This window comes from Capricornis sumatraensis, chromosome 9 (assembly GCF_032405125.1).
Source record: "Capricornis sumatraensis isolate serow.1 chromosome 9, serow.2, whole genome shotgun sequence".
Classification (NCBI taxonomy): Eukaryota; Metazoa; Chordata; class Mammalia; order Artiodactyla; family Bovidae; genus Capricornis; species Capricornis sumatraensis.
The window spans coordinates 7,123,999-7,142,883 of record NC_091077.1 but is presented as its reverse complement, the minus strand read 5'-3'; the positions used below and the strand labels follow the sequence as shown (position 1 = coordinate 7,142,883).

The following is an 18,885-nucleotide window of genomic DNA, read 5'->3' as shown; positions in this document are numbered from 1 at the left end:
TGTCCCTTTTTCTTGTGAGAAAATGCAACGTTGCTTCAGATTCTGCAGGCATCTTATTTATTTACTATTGAGAAGACAACAAGAAGGGTGTCAAAGGCAGGGAGCGGGGCACCTGGGGCTCCTCTGAGGTGAGAACATTTGAGAAGAGTGGCATCTCTGCAAAACCAAGGATCCTCCAAGCCAGATTTGGGGTCTGGTGGTATCCCTAGTTGGTCCCCTAGAGGACAGGTGGCCTGGGTGAGGTGGTGAGCACCTTGTCCTAGGAGGTAATCAACAACATCCCCCTAGATGTGGGGTTTCATGGTGCTGTGTGGCATCAGGAGTTCACCAGACTGGACTCCTGTGGGTCTCAGGCTCCCCCAAGGCCATGCCCCAGGAGGATTCAGTGGGGACAGAGGGTCAGCAGGTCTTGCCGGGTGCAGCCGCTGAGGCAGCAGTGGCGGGCAGGGTTGATGGCAGTTGCACGGCGGTGGTGGTGATGGCGAGAAGCCTGGGGCAGGGGCTGTGGGGCCAGTACCAGCACGGGGTCCCCACTGGCCATCAGCCCATGGAGGAGATGTTGTCCTTCCAGCCACCGTAGGAGCTCACCTGGGAACAGGGAGGAATTCAGCAAAGAGGGAGGAACCCCAGAGGACCCCACCCACACTGTCTGCATGGCAGCCAGACATGCATCATACACACAAATAGAAAGTAAGCATTTATTAAGTGCCTACTCTATACCAGGCCCAGACAGAATCACCCCGTCCAGACATGTACACTCTCGACCCACGCCCACACTCAAGTCCCCAGCCGTGCACACTCCCACATGCCACCTACAGTAAGAAGGCATAGAGGCTTCACAGAGCAGAAGACAGTAAGGGTGGCCTGTGATACGTGCATGTATGTACACACTGGACCCAGCCACTGGCCCTCGTAGCCCCTCCAGTTCCCCGACCACGTGCATCTCGGCACACCCCTCTGGACCCGGGTCACACAGACTCACACTCATAGGACGCCCGTGAAAGATGCTGTGCATAATATCCTCTGCCCCAGGGTCGGGTCTGCAGTGAAGAGAGCCAGGCGCTGACCCAGAGCAAGCAATTTAAGGGGGCGCCAAGAACACTCAACAGTCAAGATCACTCCTATTATAACTGAATATTTTACTAGTAAAATTAACGCAAAAATTTCTGAAGATCAAAATATTGAAGTTGTAAATAAAGATAGGATCAGATCTGACCTTGCACTTGTTAAGACTCTACCTCGCTTCGCACTGATTCCCTTGCCAGGCAGAGGCTCCTCCCCGCAGACTCACACAGGCCAGAGCAGGAAGCCAGAACATGCATGCAAATCCGTCTGCAGACACCTGCTCCCCTACCCCGCCCCAGAGACCCCAGCGCACAGTCCTCGCCCGCCCCCACTCACGGTCGCCGCCAGCCACAGGTCGCCCGTCCTCGGAAGACCAGCGCGGGCCGCCGCACAGCCGCACGAGCGCGCGCACGAAGTGGTGGCCACACAGTTTCTCCGGGGCCTCCTGCGCGGCTGCAGGACCGAGGGCGATCGCAAGGGCCGGGCCCAGCAGCACCAGAGCCCAGGTGAGCGGGCGACGGTCCATGGCGGTGAGAGGCACCAGGCCCCAGCAGGGATCAGCCTTATAGGCGCCCGGCCTGCCCCAGCTGGGAGCCTTGGAGCGGGGACAGAGCCTTCTCAACGGACGGCCCAGGGAGGTCAAGGGCAGGGTCAGGGCAAGCCTCGTGGAAGCTCTGATAGTTGAGTTTTCTTATTTTTATGATGTGAGTGCTTGACATCCTTTGATTGCCCAGGCATCAGCTTCAACCATGGCTGTCTGATAAACATGACTCCAGAGCCCGACCACCTCTTCCCACATTTGTTATAGACATCTTGACTTCAATATCTTACCTTTGGGGCCACTTGAGCTTTTTTGCTTTGTTTTTGTTTCATTTGTTCTTCTCTTCTTATGCTTTAAACTCCAACCCATGTTAAATTCACCAATAAGAGTGAGCCCACAAACCTCTAGGCTCCCATGCTTAACCCCAATAAAAGCAGGAACCCAGGCCAACCCTGCTTCCTCTACAAGAACCCGGCCCTGGGTGTGCTGTGTCATTTCCAGGTGTGCCGTGTAATTTATAGGTAATAAATCTTTATTTTTTCAAACTTTCCTGATGGTTATTGCTGAAAGGAATCTTTCAATCGTAGTAAGAACTCCCTGGGCCAGTCTAACCACCACATTGATTATTGATAGGCTGTGTGTGTGCATGCTAAGTCACTTCAGTCGTGACCAACTCTTTGTGATCCCATGGACTTTAGCCCACCAGGCTCCTCTGTCCACAGCATTCTTCAGGCAAGAATACTGGAGTGGGTTGCCATGCCCTTCTCTAAGGGACCTTCCTGACCCAGGGATGGAACGCATGTCTCATACCTCCTGCATTGGCAGGTGGGTTCTTTACCACTAGCATCACCTGGGAAACCCACTGATAGGCTGAGACCCACACAAAATGGCCATGGTCTGTCTTCCTGGGTGTATCTTTCCCAGGGGGACCACTGAAGAGTCTTTATTTTTTTAAACTCTTTTAAAGAGGAGAAATAAACTTAGATATAATAATTCCCTGGGATGGTGCTGGTGAGCATCCAATCAACCGAGACCAAGGACATTCAGAATCTTGTTATCCTTATTACTGTACAGATAAGGAAACTGAGGCTCAGAGAGGGGACCCCATACTTGCCCAAGGTCACAAGAGGCCGGGCCCCAGGGCTGGGGGTGTTTGTTGGTTCTGCCTCCATATCAGGGTCTCTTTGGGTTGGACAGGGGCTCGAGGCCTCTACTGGGTGTCAGTTTTACCAAGGAGGGAAATTAAGGCATAAAGGTTACTCAATCCAGTGCAAGGGAGACCTTTGAGCTGAAAACCCTGTGTTGCAGCCCCCTACCACTTTTCACCAAAGCAGACTATGACAGTAGGTACAGAGATCTCTGTCTGTCTCTCCCATGCTCTCTGTATCCTTCTCTGAGTCTCTTTCTATGTCTCTCTGTCTCCGTCACTCTCCAAATCTTTCCATCAGTCCTGAGGAGCAAATAGAGGGCTGCCTTGGCCCCCGGTAATGTTGGACTCATCTCCATAGCCTAATCCTCCCAATAGGGCCTTGCCCTCTGATCTCCCCTAGAGCAGCCTGTTCCCTCCACCCCCAAGAGCCTGTAATCAGCTCCCCAGGACAGAGCCAAGGCCAGCAGCTGGGGTTTGGGGGAGGGCTTCTGTCCTTGAGGGCCTCACCCTCCTGTCCCTCGGCCCCCAGCATGTCCTGAGGCTCCCACTGTAGGCCCCAGAGGTCTCTATCCCCGAACTCTGATCACATTCCTCCCTGGCTCACACATCCCCAAGAATTCCCATTGCCCAAGTCCAGCAACAGACCATCCTGTCCACTGAACGTCTTTATTCCTTCAATGAACACTCCCAGAGTCCTCTTTGTGCCCACTCCAGCCCAGCTCCCTAAGGAGCCTCCAGGTCAGAGGAGACAGAGCTGGATATAGACGTACCCCAGCCCTAGAGCTGGAAGTATAGGGCTGAATGGGAGTAGTGGGAAAATCCCAGGGAAGGCTGCAAGGAGGTGATAGCTGGGCTTTTGAGAGTTGAGTAAGAGTTTTCCAGGGAGGCAAAAGTGGCAGAAAAACCTTGCAGGCAGGTGTGAAGGAGTGGTGGGGGCTGGCCTGCGCTAGATGCCTTCCCATAAACTTCCAGAAGTTGGCTTTGTGGAGCCCAAGGGCCAACACTATTGCCCATTATACAGAGGGTGGCATTGAAGCCAGAGAAAGGAAGCAACTCGCCCACCATCACACAGCAAGTAAGTGGCAGAACCATGGGCTCCAACACCCATGCTCCTAACCCCTGTACTCTGAGCCTTTTCCTCTCGCCATGCCGTTTCCTCTGCCAAGAATGCCTTTCCTCCCTTCAATTGATGAAAAGCTCCTGTTAGGCCCCATTGTCATCAATTGTATGATCCTCTTGTCCAGACAGAAAGGGCCCCAGTGTACAGAAGCCCTGGGACACTCAGGTTCAGAGGCTGGGGACCTCAGCCTCTCCTGGTCTCTTACACAGTTTCAAACAGTCCCACAGTCTCCCCCTCAAAGAGTGGATTTTCAGCCTGGACAGTTGCTCTTGTCCTTGGCTTCCTCCAGCTAAAGAGGGAGAAGGGAATAGAAGCCTGAGATGACATATTTAAAGCTACATAAAGTCTCCTCTGAAAATGAGAACAGGAAGCTGCAGGCCAGACCCTGAGAGGTTGGGAAGATGGAAGGGTCTTAAATGTGGTCCCTTGATTCTGGGGAGTGGATGGAGCTCATTAGACCCCACCATGACATCTGCCTTGAATCTTTCCAAGTTCAAAGAGCCACAAGGCTGCTGTTGCCCTGCAAGGCAGGGTTGCTCCCCCAAATGCAATGTCAATTACCCTATGAGGGGTCTCTGTGAAGCAGGAGGACCAGAGAGGAGCAGTTTCCTGCTCAAGGTCACACAGCAAGTCCATGGAGACCAGAACCTAGAGGTCTGTGTGCAGGAGATATGAAAAATGACAGAGAATGGTGTTCTCCCTCTAGGCAAGCAGGGAAGGTGAGAGTCTCATGCCTCTGGACACTATCCCCGGCTTCCACTCCATAGTGCATCCAGCTGGGGGCCCAGGGCACTGAACGATGGCCGGTCTTGAGGGTTAGGGGCCCAGCACAGCTTCATGAGCTCATGAACCTGAGGGGTGGAGAAGAGACAACAGGGTCACATGGGAGTGGTAGAAAGGACATGACTCCTGTTTGCAGCTTTAAAGTATAAACGAGACTCCATCCCTCTCTTGCTCCAAAGCTTCCCATGGCTCCCTATGGGTCTTAGAAAAAAATCTCATCCCCTCCCATCTCCCTCCCTCCACCACCCCCTCCATCACCTCGTCTCGTGTTCCATGCAGCCACATCTGCCCCCATCTCCTTTTTCAAATACACTAAACTCATTTCCACCTCAGGGCCTTTGCATCTGTTTTGCGCTCCACTGAAAATGCCCTCTCCCAGCTTTCCCCTTGGATGGTATCCTCTTCCTCCCTCAGGCACCACCCCCTCTAGGAAGCTCCTCCTGACTATACCTCCCTCAACTCTTTCTAGACATTGATCACCACCAGAATGTTCTTGTTAGCTTCTGGTGGTTATAAGAAGGAGGGGTATTATCTGTTCTGTCCTCCACTGGGTCCCCAGCACCCAACACAAAGCCCAGCACACAGAGCTCAATAAATGTCTGTGGCCTGAGCAAATTAATTTGTGAATGACCAACCATATGTCAGACACTTCTACAAAAGCTCTAATGAGAAACTGTAAGAATCATCATTTACTGAGCACCGACTGTATGCTAGACTCCGAGATGAGCACTGGAGAGGTGTTAGCAAATTGGTCCTCCCCCACCCTATAAGGCATTGTTATTCCCATTTTGGAGACAGGTAAACTGAGGCTCTGAAAGTGTTTGTGCTTTACCATACAGTGAGAGAGCAGCAAAGCAGAGGCCAGAAATCTCCTTCAGCCTCATTCCTTGATCCCTGCTCTCAACCAAGAGATATCTTCGGTGGAGAGTAATTCAGAGGGATCAGCAGGCTTGCCCAAGAGACACCATGGGTGAATCTACAAAGTGGGAAACTGAGGCAGGCCCACCAGAGCTCACCTCACTAGGACAGGCAGGAGGTGCGGGCAGCCTCTGGCCCTCGGCCAACAGCTCCAGGAGGCGGCAGAGGGCTGGAACATCTCTCTCACATCCCATCATCCGCAGGAACTCCTGGAGCCAAGGGGGAGGGCCCAAGGGGGAGGGTCCGGCAGGGAGAGGGGAGGGGCCGCCGGTTATCGTGCGGGTCAGCCACAGTGAAGGCAGGAAGGGAACCACCCACCCGTGGTAAGGGAAAGGGGCCCTCCTACTGGGGAGCAGGAGCTGTCTGTGGTGGATGGGGAAGAGGGCTGCCGATGATTGGAGGGGAGGAGCGGGCGGTATCAGTCATAGTAAAAAGAGGTCCTCCCGGAGCATCTAAGGCTGGGACCGGGTGACCCTCAGCACAGAGGACAGGGGTTGACCTGAGGGGGAAGAGGGTATGGGGAAACCAGGGGTGCCAACTCACGGCTGAGGGGCTACAGTTCTTGTCACTGTAGGTGAATAGCTCGTACAGGACGACTCCGAAGCTCCAGACATCCGACTGGCGCGAGAAGATGTTGTCCGAGAGGGACTCTGGGGCATACCTGGAGGGGGCCAGGGAGGTCTTGGGATGCGACAGTAAGGTAGAGGACAGGAAAGGGCTCAGCCCTGGACTAGGGTAGGTGGTCCAGGTAGGTGACTATGAGAAAGTCAGTCCCAGCCAGTTCTGAGGTCTCAGTTTCCCTGGCTGTGGGATGAGAGGTTGCTCCAAAGCTGCGAGGTGCCGGGACGGGGCCGGGGCGGGGCCGGGGCGGGGCCAGAGCGGGGCGGGCTGAGCGGGGATGGGGAGCAGGGCCAGGGAGGGGTGGAGCCAGAACAAGAAAAGGAGCGTGATGGGGAGGAGCCAGGGCTACGGGGGCGTGGCCACAGCAGGCCCCCCTCCCCGCGGGAGGCAGGGCGGGAACCGAAAAGCGCGAGAGGCGGAGCTGCCTGGGTAGTACGGAGGAAGGGTGGGGCTGGGAGGAGGCCCCTACCAGAAGATGGGGCTCTGGCCTGGCTCGCGGACCACGTAGTAGTCTTTGTCGAGAGGCAGCAGCTTGGCGAGGCCGAAGTCGGCGATCTTGACGTGCGTCTCGCTTTCCACCAGGATGTTCCGGGCTGCCAGGTCGCGGTGCAGGCAGCGGCAGGAGCCCAGGTACTCCATGCCCTATGGGCGGGCGTGGGGTGTGGACCCCCAGGATGACTCCGCAGGGGCCCCAAGTCTGACATGGAATCCAACAGCAGCCCAACCCAGATCCCAAGCCTAACCCTACCGCTGACCCATCTCGCACTCCAGCCCTCACCTTCTTATTGTTTTGGACCTACTAGAAGTGTGAGTCGCTCAGTCGTGTCCGACTCTGCGACCCCATGGACTGTAGCCCACCAGGCTCCTCTGTCCATGGGATTCTCCAGGCAAGAATGCTGGAGTGGGTGGCCATGCCCTCCTCCAGGGGATCTTCTCGACCCAGGGATGGAACCCAGGTCTCCCGCACTGCAGGCAGATTCTTTACCGTTTGAGCCACAAGCGAAGTCCCCGACCTTAGCCCTAACTCAACCGCATTTCCAGCCTAACCCGGACCCCAAACTTCAACCCTCAGCCTTCCTGGCGAATCCACGCAGACCCCGCCCATCAAGCCAGCTCTGTGGACGCGGCAGGTCCACGGTCGCCCCGCTCTCCTCCGCCCCGCACCTTGCAGATCTGTGAGGCGTAGAGGAGCAGGCGGCCAGCGTCGAGGCGGGCGCGGTGCCGCTGCAGGAAGTCGCGCAGGCAGCCACTGGGCAGATACTCCATGACCAACCGCAGGCTCTGGCGGCCTAAGGGTGGCGGGGAGGCAGGGAGGAGTCACCACAGGGCCTAACTTCGTCTCCTTCCCTTCCCCATTCTTCTTCCCCGATCAGAGTGGGACCTTGTGTCCCCTCCAGGCCTCAATATTGCTTTCTATAAAATGGGAACGGCCACAGTGACACATATTGCTAATCTATTTGAGTACTTTCTATAATATACATTAATTCTTTTTAACCTCATAACGACCCGTTTTTTTCAGGTGGGAAAACTGACGATGCCGAGATAGTCTTAGGCATCCCCAGTGGCTCCGCAGTAAAGAATCAGCCTGCAATGCAGGAGACTTGCAGGAGATATCGGTTTGATCCCTGAATGGGGAGGATCCCCTGGAGTAGGAAATGGCAACCCACTCCGGTGTTCCTGCCTGGAGAATCCCACGGACAGAGGAGCCTGGTGGGCTACAGTCCAGGAGGGGGGTCACAAATGAGTCGGACAGGACTGAGTGACTGAACAACAAGGCAGATCTGGATAAACAAGATCGGTCAGTAGCGCCCCTGCTGGTGTTCTCAGACCACCTAAAATGGTCGTGCAGAAGGGTGAGGGTGTGTGATTTGAAGAGGGGTTCACCTGGGCCATAGCTGACACCCCGGTACTTGACAATGAAGTCACTGTGGAGGGCTTTGAGGATCTGGATCTCCCGCTCGAAGTCCCGCTGCTGTTCTGGCCCACTATGCTGCAACTGCTTCACGGCCACCAGGGCCCCTGTGTTGTCGCCCAGCGGGTCATAGCGGCACAGCTCCACGCTCCCAAAGTTGCCCTGGGGGACAGTGGGGCTGGTGTTCACATGCGTGAGTGCCACCCCACCCACCCCAGCCTAACCCACCTCACCTTGCCCAGCTGTGAGATGTACTTGAGGTGTCTCTCTTCAAAGATGGTAGGGTCCTGGCAGGCGTAGAGCTGGGTGCCATTCCAGAGCCCATCACGGGGCGCCAGGGTGCCAGGTGTGGGGTCTGAGAGGAGCTCATAATCTGGGGGGCACAGGCAGTGAGTGAGCAGTGTCCTGGGCCCCCGCTCCTAAGCTTACTTGCTGTGTGACCTCCATCTGAATGCTTACCCTCTCTGTGCATTATGGCAGGGCCACTGCAAGCCAAGAGGTATTTGTAGGGCTGGGAAAAGCTGCCTCTTGGCAAAGGCAGCCCTCTTATGCAGTGCACATGCTGCACACAGACAGAAAGGCATTTCCCAGACCTCACTGCCAGGGGGTGGCAGGGGAGAGAGATGCACTGGAAGCTCCTTTAGGCCTGGCCCATGAAAACCTAGAGTGGGACCCTCGATACTCTCTCTCCTGCTTGCAGAGGACCCATTAGGGGCCTGAGGCCATAGGATGGGTAGAACCACAAAGGGAGAGTTTCTTGCTGACTTGGACACCCTCACTGAATAAGAGATAAACATCCATTGTGTGTGGCCTTGAATTGAGGGGCTTGTTTGTTACAATAGCTGTTGAAGCTCATACTGACTGTTACAGTCATCAGTCATTCCAACCTTGCCTGGCACGCAGAGCAGGCTCCACATACAAATCTCACTCTTCTACTGGGTCCAATATGACATCCCAGCCCTGCCCACCCTGCCTGGCCCAAGTGGGCACCTGAAGTGATAAGGCTGTTCAGGTCACGGATGACAGCACGGAAAGAGGGCCTCTGGCCTGGCTCATAGGCCATGCACTGTTGGATCAGCAGGGCCAGCTCCATCCACTTGGGGGCAGGCAACTGCTGCCGTTCCTGGTAAAACTGGAGCTTCTAAAGGCAGGATGAAGGGCTGGTTACCCCCAGTGAACCCTCAGAGGTACCCCCTAGACCCGTCCATCCTCCCCAAGCTGGACTTCATTCTACCCTTCTGTCAAATGAGAGCTCTAGAAGCCAGTGCTGGTGCTCTGACCTTGGCAGGCTCCAGGGTGCTGATGGGCACTGTGATACCACTGAACACCTCCCAGACTGTGGCTCCAAAGCCCCACTTGTCAGCTTCCAAGCCAAGTGTTCGGGCCTCCTGAAGACATTCAGGGGCCACCCAGGGGATCCTGTCAGTGAGCACTGGTGTAGGAGGCAAGGATGCGATCAGGGATCCGCTTCCTTGCCCCACTAGGTCCCTCCCTCCTTCACCCCTCAGCACTTACTCTCCAGGCTTAGCACAGTGGGGCTGACACCCGGGTCACTCAGCTTGATGAAAGGCAGGTTCCCATCAGTCCCCTCACGAGCCAAGAGCACCTTCCGGGCTGAGACATTGCCATGAGGGAGACCTTTGTCTTCCTAAGTGGACCAAGCACAGGGAAATGCCAGGGGTGGTGGGGGGGATGAATGAATATGCTGGTTGGCGAACTCCTACACATCCTTCAAAGCCCACCTGGTACGGCTCAGACCATACTTTAACATCTTTCCTAGCCTACTGGCAATACACCTCCTGTGTCCCTCCTCTCCTTAAACATTGCTCCTTCATCCCATGGCTCCTTAATCCCTTCAGGATAAAGTCAAAGGTCCTCAGACTGGCACTCAAGGCCCTTTGAAAGCCAACTCTTGGTCACTCTTCCCATGGGCTTCTCTCTCCCACATCTCCACTCTGGTCTCCTGCCAGGTGAACAGACCTGATACACTCCTGGACAAGCAACACATCTAAGCTGCAGCCTTTGCCCAGGCTTTTCTCTCAGCCTAACATGCCCTCCTTCCTTTTTTTTCTTAATGAACTTCTACTCAATCTCCAGGACCCCAACTTTAATGTTCTTTCTTCTGGGGAAGCCTCCCCCGGGGCCAGCCTTGTGGCTCACCAGTCCCCTCAACTTCCATGAATGATCAGCTGTCTCCTTCTGCTCGTACACCTCTAAGCTTGTATGTATGCTGTTCCCTCAGTCTCAAATGCCCTCCACCCTTGCCAAACTCCTATTCATACGACAGAGCCCACTCTCAAAGCCCCATCCACTCTTGAATGGAGGATGGAGCAGGCAGAGGAGCACTCACCAGATAGTTGAGGGCATAGGCCAGCTGTTTGATCACCTGTAGCTTCCAGCTGGCTGGCACTAGGTGGCCACACTTGCGTAGATATGTGTCCAGCGCTCCCAGGCGTACAAATTCCTGAACCATGATACCTGGTGGAAGTAGGAAGGGGCAGGGTTGGGAGGCAGGACTGTATTGTATTCAACAGGCTCTGCCCCCAACCCCACCTTCAAGGGTTGCTTGAACTCTCAGCTCTGACTTTTCTCTCTCCTATTCCTCCATCCTTACCCTATTCACCTCTCTGCTTCCCCATTTCCCATCTCAGAACCATTTGCCTGTAATGCCTGGAAGGTGTCACGCTCTCTCCAAGACTCACTCCCAACCCTTTGCAAGTTCTGTGTTTCTGATTGGAACGCCCCTCTTCTCTCACTTCCCTAATGTCTATCTATTCTTGCCTTTCCAGCTTAGAATGTATCCTTACCTACTCAGAATCACTGCTTGACCTCCAAGCTGGGTTAGCAGCCTCTGATCACCCACAATGACCTGTGCTGCCCCACCACACACAATCACTTATCATCCTGCTCAGCCTGTCATGTTCTATGCTATTCACCCAGCTCTTGGCACATGTTGGGCTCCCAATAAACAGCTGCTGAGCTGAACTGATGGAAACAAGGCTTGTAGAGGCAGCGTGGACCTTGCAAAGCTGCGGAGATGGTACACAATAGATCAGAACCCAGGTCTGCCTGACTTGAGATAATTCTGGGGGCTTAAGTATTGGGGGGAGCCTGGAGCTGCTTATTCAAAGAGTGATGATGGAAGGACATGAGTACAAGATGATAGACCCTGGTGGAATGGAGCCCCAGCCAGGGCAGGCTCTGAGTGTATACTGCTATTGCTGCTGTAGGTGGGCCCAGTGAGGCAGGGCAGAGATGGGGAATGTCTCTCACTGTCTCCAGCCATGCACACGCCGTGGAGCAATACGAGATGCTGGTATGACACTTGGCTCATCAAGCTCGCTGCTTCCAGGAATGACTGGGGAGGAAAGAATGGAGAGAACATGTATGGGTTTCTTCCACTCCTGGGTCAGACCAATGAACCCCAAACTTGCTGCTCACAAACTTGCCTCAGGAGACCTGGCCGCCAGCTTCCTTTGGCCTTGGAGTCCACCATTAATGCACACAGCACTCTGTATCGTGATTTTTTTTAATGGAGGCAGGAAGTCCCTGCTGTAGTCTACCTTGAGTCACTCACCTTTTGGCTCAAACCTTCCTCTGTGTTGCCCAGCTCCTGAAGATGCCTCCGTCCACATCATTCCTCTCTTCTCCTTTGCTCATCCTCTCTGACCCACTGTTCTCCTTGCTATTAGACTTGGCCCTGCCTCAGGACTTTTGCGCTGGCTGTTCCCTCTGTCTGGTATACTCTGCCTGTTTGCATCTAAATTCTCCACCCTTCTGTATTTCATGGAGATGCTGTGGCTACCTTTCTGTTATTTTAAGACCCTGTGTGTATTCTCTTTGTTTTGGTTTTGGGGTTCTTTTCTGGGTTTTTTTTTTTTTTTTTTTTTTTGGCTGCACTGCAGCGTGCAGCATCTTCTCCAACCAGAGATCGAACCTGCACCTGCTGCTGTGGGAGCATGGAGTCTTAGCCACTGGACCAGCAGGGAAGTCTGACCCTGTGTGTTTTTAAATTTCTCTGAATCCACAGCCCCCTCTCCAGCTAGGCCCTAACCCAGAAGGTCTGGTCCCAACCCTGCTCACCTCCATGCAATTCTTGTGCTTGGCGTCCATCACTTTGAGCAGCACCTCTGTCTCTCGGGCCTCCCCATCCACAATCTCATGGTGACAGCCCCGATAAATCTTGGTGAAGGACCCGTGACCTAGGTTCTCATGCTGGAGAGTGAGGAGGCAACATGAAAGGCCAGTAACAGGGCTCCCATGGGATCCTGTCCCTTAGCTCTGGCCCAAGCAAGGCACAGGTAATAGACCGATTTTACAGAGGATGAAACAGAGGCACAAAGAGGTTGTATCGCATGACTGAGGCCACACAGCAGAGATGGATGCAGACCTGGCCTCTGGATCCCACCTGGAGCATGATTCCCCCATTTCCTGGGGCCCCTTACCCACTGCAGGCTGTCAGCAGGGATCTTGTGAAACGTCATCTGACTCAGCTGGCACTGGAATTGGGGCTGAACAGGGGATGATGTGGGTGGGTTGCAGCCTCTCCGGACCACAATCAGATTGGACTTTTCTATGGGGAGTGGAAGGAGAAAGAAAACTAGAGGTCAAAGGTGAAAGGTCCTCAAAGGATTGCTCACTCCCTGTCTCAGTGTGGGGTTGTCCTTGGTGGCTCAGATGATAAAGAATCTGCCTGCAATGAGGGAGATCTTGGTTTGACCCCTGGGTCAGAAAGATCCTCTGGAGAAGGGAATGGCAACCCATTCTGGTATTCTTGCCTGGAAAATGGACAGAGAAGCCTGGTGGGCTACAGTCCGTGGAGTCACAAAGAGCCGGACACAACTGAGTGACAAACACTAAACTGTCTCAGCGTGGGGTCTTCTGCGGAAGCCAGGACTAAGATGAGGGTTCCAGGGCACACGGCTTATTTGAAAGGAAACTCCAGGAAGTCCCAGTGAGGGGAGGGAGAGAGAATGAGATGGAAGGGACCCCGCAGGTGGTACAAATGAGCAGGTGATGCTGTGGTCAGTTTGGTCTCAAGTCCTACTAGGGATTCTGGAAAAATCTGGAGAACTCACACCTCAAAGCTGTCCCATCCCAGGGGTCTGTCTGAGAGCAAAATTCACCCAGAGCAAGAGGCAAGCGATGAACAGAGGCTAAGTGCTAGTGACATCCCTCAGATCCAGCTATGTCTGGATTCAGCCATCCCTGGAAGCAGCCTCTATCCCACAAGCCCTAGATCACCTTTTTTCCCTCCTAGACTACTTTGACCAGCAGACTTTGTCACTTGCCACTGAAGAGCTGGAACAGACACAGAAAGGCAGGGTCCCAGATTGCCTGTGCAGCTTGGGGGAGAAGGCAGGCTCACCTTTAGGTCTGGGGTTGCAGCAGAAGGTAAGATATAGCTCAGCCCCATCCACATGCAACCCACCATTCCAGCAGGCTGCCAGGAGCTCTCGAAGACTGCTGTGGGGACGGCCAAGGCCAGCCAGGGAAAAGGTTCCTGTGGGGTCGCACCGGATGAGGCAGCCCTTATAATCCGGGCCCAGCGGGGTCTGCAAAGAGGAGTGAGTGGTCTCTTGAGTGGAAGTGGGAGGCACTCTCCCCCTCAAATCTCCAAGTCTTTGCATATTCTATTCCCTCCACTGGGAATGCCTTTTTCCTCCCCTTCTTCAGGAAGCCATGCTGATTCATATTTCAGTGCTCAGCTCAAATATCATCTCCTCCAGGAAGCCCTCCTGGCCCTCCTGGCCCCTGGAGGTAGACTGACCAGGACACAAACTGTTAGGAGGTAGCTGTCGAAATCCTGGGGACTGCGGCGGAGGACATAGGAGCCGGGACGTGAGCCCTCAGTCTTGAGTTTGTTGATGGCAAAATCCAGGCTGTGGGGAAAGGTGGAAGAGAACTGAGAGTCAAAGGTGGTGAGAAACAGATGGAGGCAGAGAAAGCAAACTGAACTGGAGCTCTAATCTTGGTCTCTCTGAAGCCCTGGGAACCTCACCAGGTAACATTCCCTCACTCCCTCCCATTTGTAAAATGAACCCAAAGCTGGGCTTCTGCCTAGGGGATTAAAGAGGAAACCGCAGGTGAAGCTCCACACCTGGGCACCTCGAGCATCCCAGGAAATGGCTCTGGGACCTCAAGGAGCCAAAGGGAGGGAAGCGGCTGCAGAAGTGAGACTGCAGATTCACTGAGCGCCAGCTATGCACCTGGTGCTGTTGAAGGGCTCCTGAGAGGCAAGGACACCGAGGCACCGAGAAAGGGCGTGCCAGAGATTTGGTCCCCAGTGAGTCCTTACGTGATGGGGCCATGGCACTGCTCAGCCACCTCCTCCAGCAGCCGCGGCGGCGCCACCTCCTTGCAGAAGTAGTGCCGCGAGTCCGTGGTCAGCCGGAAGTAGCCATCCACGAGCGCCACGAAGGACAACGCTGCGGGAAGCCCCGGGAACTCGGCCTCCTGTGAGGACCGGTGTCAGGGCCCGCCGCGGTCCGAGGACGATCCCGCGTCCCCGCCGTCAGGGATGGGGAAGGTAGGAGGGGAGGGGGTTCCAGCACCCACCAGGATCTGATTGTCTGTCCTGGTGATGGTGACCAGGCGATGCTCCGCAGCCGGGCCAATGCACGGCGCCTGCTTGATGCTGATATCCACGATTTCTGGAAAGTCGCAGAAGGGCTGGAGGACCTGTGAAGAAGGCGGAGGGCCGAAGCTGGGGATCCCGGTCCCTCCGCGCCCCCAGTCCTTTTATGGAAGCCGGGACCCCACCAGTCCCCACTCGCGAGACCCGCTCCTCCCAGCCTCACCGAGTCCCATCCCTCTCCCGTCAAGCCCCGCCTCCTTCTGTCCACACCGCCCCTCTCAACTCTCTCCCCTGCTCATCCCAAATATCCGCCCCCTCACCTCTGCCAACCCCGGAGTCCTTCTCTCGGCCGGTCCCCCACCCCGCCCCGAGTCCCTTCCTCACTTAACTCCACTTTATCTCCTGGTGTCTCTTAGTCCAGTCGGGAGCCTCACCCACCCCGAGTCCTGCCTCTTCGCTCCACCTGCTGTTAGCCCCATTCTGAGCCCCGCACACCCTACTAGCCCCTCCCTCTATGTCCCGCCCTTTTCATCTCCGCTTCCTCGCTCAGCCCCACCCACGCCTCGCTCAGCCCCACCCACACCTCACTCCTCCCGGAGCGAGCCCCTCCGTCCCAAGCCCCCTCACTGCACCTCCTCTCCCTCGGCCCCGCCCCAATCCCCGCCCACGACCCTGCCCCTCCCCTTGGCCCCGCCCCTGGCCCAGCTCAGCGCCCTCCGCCACACACCTCGTGTTCTCCTGGGCTCCAGGCGATGCCACTGCCACCAGCCACACGGAGCAGCCCCGGCGTATCCTGACCACCAGCAGCGCCGGGGAGACCCACGCGGAAAGTCTCGGCGGCCCTGTCTGGATCCAGCCGCTCGAGATCCATGATGTACTTGACCATGAGCGAGTGCCTGTCAGCCTGGCAGGCCGCCACGCGGCGCAAGGCCCGGCGCACTGTCCTTCGGATGCGCCTCCGAGTCACGAAGCTCAAACCCTGGATCAGGTCGCGTAGGCCAGGGGGCAGGCAGACCTTGTAGCTGCAAGTGCGCGGAGTGGGGCCCTCAGTATGGGGCGGGGTCTCCGCCAGGGAGGACCGAGGCGGCACATCAACCGAGCCTCTAGGTGAGGGGTTGGAGTGTGGCCTCAGTAGGGGGCCACACAGCACACACAGAAACACACTCGGAGACAGGCATGGGGGTAGGGAGGGCCTCCATGGGAAGGGCCGTTGTGGTCCACGAGACAGACAGAGACATAGTCCTTTTAGCTGCCTGAGGTCTGGCTATGGAGTCTCAGGGCGGCTGGGTTCAAGGGGCGGGCTTGGGCCCCATGAACACACTGTAGGCTTGTAGGTGGGGAGCCGGACTTGTGATCCCCTGGTGGAGCCATGTTGGCTCGCTCCCAGGTAGAGGCTGGGCGCCACAGCCTGGAAGCCCTCACCTGACCGTCTTCAGCAACTCCTCGGGCCGCTGAGCCTCCTCGAGGGCCATCCGGGCCAGGTCCAGAACAGCCAAGCTGAGACACTCACCCTGTTCCTTGAGGCTGAGGCCTACCCGGAGGCGGCCGCTCACCAGGTCATGGCGGTGCTAGGAGCCAGTCACAGCCCAACCATGAGCCCTGATATCATCAATACACCCCCATCCCTGGCCGATCTTCACCCTGGGGCTGCCACTCTGAGCCCCGCCCACCCCTACTAGCCCCTCCTTCTTCATACCGCCCAATTCATTCCCACCTCTTCGCTCAGCCCTCCTCACAGGAGAGTCAGCCAAGGCTGCCCAAACATGAGCCCTGACATTGCCCTGGGTACCCCCACCCCTGAGCTGATCCCCGTGCAGACACCTACCTGAGCAAAGAGGTGCTCCAGGACTGGCAGATCCAAGATGGCGCTGGCCAAGTCCTTTCGTAGCCCAAATCGGTGGCACTTCTCTAGTCCAAACCAGTTGGGGAAGTAAAAGCTGTGGGGGAGGGGAGAACCCTGGAGTAGGGGATATGATGAGGGGGGGACTGTGCCAAGACCTCACAGAGCCCAGGTTATACCCTTGACTTGCTGTGTGATGTTGGACAAGTGAACCACCCTCTCTGACATTAGTTTTCTCGTCTGTGAAATGAGCAGTGCTCATGCCCTCCCTCGGGGCACCCACCAGGAGGTGCAGGGAAATGATAATCCAAGGGTTACTGTGGTTTTAAACTCCCATTTCCCAAGCCCTCAGCAAAAGGCATGCCCTCCCGGTATTATTTAACCCACATTTGGGGGGGGGGATGGGGGGGGAGACACTTCCTACCGGAGCCTGTAGACGAGGACCTGGGTACCCGTGTCCTCCACGGAGAAGATGTGGCTCGGGGGGAACCAGCAAGACAGGTCTTCCAAAGCCAGAGCAAAGAGGGAGTGGTACACGGGCAGGATGCCTGAGGGGGCGGTCGCATCAGTTCCCTCTCAAATCTCCCCATCTGCCCCCTGCAGAGCTGCCATGTTATCCTCATGCAGCCCCACAGGCTCTTTCTCACCTTCAGCTCTGACATCATGTCCCACCCCTGCTTGCACCCATTCCAGGGCTCCTCAGTGCCCTGAGGAGAAAAGTCATGGACTCAGCCTGCTTCTCAGGGCTCCCTGCCTCTCTCCAGAGCATCTCTTTCCACTTAACAGCTTACCTCGAGGGATGACCATCTGTTTCTTCTAATAGTCTATCATGCCTCTGAGTCTATGGACATGCCATTCCCGGTGCACCCTCCTCCCTTACCAAACTCCTACTCATCCCTCAAAGCCCCAGATCCAGTGCCGACTCTGCTTGACAGCTATTCCAGCTCCCAACCCGTGTTCCACACAACCCTAACCCTCCTTCTGACCAAGCCTTCTAGGGACGCACTTACCACTGGCCTTAGCAGCGCAAACACACAGGTCTTCAGCTGAGTGGTCCCCAAAGGAGAAGGACAGGCACTGTGGGGGTCCAGGGCCCCGAGGGGGCAGCAGCACGTGCAGCGCACCAGCCTCTGAAGAGGAGAGGCTGCAGGACCGCTGAGAAATCAGGGGTGTCTCCTCACTTGGAGGTGCCATGAATGCAGCCTGCCTGAACACAGAAAAAGGTAGCCCCTCAGTTGTGATCACAGGACAAGGTTGCAGATCTTCTGAGGTAGGAGTGGGGAGGTGAAAGAAATATGACTGAGTGAGGTAGGGATGAAACCAGAGAAATAAGGAGGAGAGAGCAACAGAAAGAGAAGGACAGATACGGGCAAAGGCAGAGAGAGGGAGCTGAGTGTGCAAGGTGGGTGAGGAGCCATACCACCCTCGGTGAGGGCTGTGCTGGGAAGCTGGAAGACATTCACAACAAATTTGTGTGAACTCACACTTCAGACTCTTGGTGCCCAGGGCAAACATCTCTAACCAGCCTCCAGCCTCCACATATACCACTCTCCAACCCCTTCTCCAGACAGGCATGATCAATCAATCACAGATATAGGGATTTGCTAACCAGCAAGCAGATAGTTATCGGCCTGTGCAAGGGTGCATACTCAGTTGTGACTGATTCTTTGCGACCCCATGAACTGTAGCCTTCCAGGCTCTTCTGTCCATGGGATTCTTCAGGCAAGAATACTGGAGTGGGTTGCCACTCCCTCCTCCAGGGGATATTCCTGGCCTGTGGATCCAACTCAGGACTACTGAGGCTCCTGCACTGGCCAGCGCCACCTATGAAGCCCATTGGCCTGTGCACATGGGTGTTTGACGAGATAGAAGTGGCCACCCCTCCTTGTGAAGCTGGAGGATTCTAGCACTTCTGAGGCTGGGGAAAGAAGCTTTAGCAGCTGGTTTAATGCATGCCTCGGGGGCTGATCCAGACATCAGACTCAGTCATCGTCGGATTCAATCCCTGCATCTCTGTTCCATTAGTTCCCCAGAGTAGGAAGTCCTCCCTGGGTTAGGGGAGGAAACCACCCACATTATTTCTACACCAGCCACCTTACAGATCTCTCTCGCCCTGGGGGACCTAGAGCTCAGGACTCTGGGTTGGGTAGAGGAAGGAATTGGGTTTCACATGCCAGAGGAAAAGGAGGAAGATGAAGAAGATTTACTTAAATTGACCCAAATGAAGATGATACAAAGAGAATATTGGATAAAAACTATGTTCCAAGGACTTCCCTGGCAGTCCAGTGATGAAGACTGCGCTTCCAATGCAGGGGACGTGGGTTTGATCCCTGGAGGGGGAACTAAGATTCCACATGC

At 55.6% G+C, this 18,885-nt stretch overlaps 2 protein-coding genes across 2 annotated transcripts; both read right to left on the bottom strand.

The window, feature by feature from the left end:
• Positions 1-382: 382 nt before the first annotated feature.
• Positions 383-1,591, bottom strand: INSL3 (insulin like 3). The gene is made up of 2 exons (XM_068981393.1): positions 1,402-1,591; positions 383-588 (listed from the first exon to the last, which is right to left on the bottom strand). The coding sequence occupies exons 1-2, from the start codon at positions 1,589-1,591 to the stop codon at positions 383-385; spliced, it is 396 nt and encodes a 131-aa protein (XP_068837494.1).
• Positions 1,592-3,266: 1,675 nt separating this feature from the next.
• On the bottom strand, positions 3,267-17,721 carry JAK3 (Janus kinase 3). Its single transcript, XM_068980014.1, has 23 exons — positions 17,538-17,721; positions 16,952-17,075; positions 16,513-16,624; positions 16,110-16,255; positions 15,415-15,709; positions 14,669-14,791; positions 14,409-14,566; positions 13,881-13,992; positions 13,479-13,665; positions 12,556-12,683; positions 12,194-12,325; positions 11,384-11,468; positions 10,461-10,588; positions 9,626-9,758; positions 9,391-9,542; positions 9,101-9,251; positions 8,344-8,483; positions 8,083-8,272; positions 7,363-7,487; positions 6,668-6,840; positions 6,121-6,238; positions 5,676-5,786; positions 3,267-4,727 (listed from the first exon to the last, which is right to left on the bottom strand). The coding sequence occupies exons 1-23, from the start codon at positions 17,719-17,721 to the stop codon at positions 4,620-4,622; spliced, it is 3,315 nt and encodes a 1,104-aa protein (XP_068836115.1). The 3' UTR covers positions 3,267-4,619.
• Between the last annotated feature and the right edge of the window lie 1,164 nt (positions 17,722-18,885).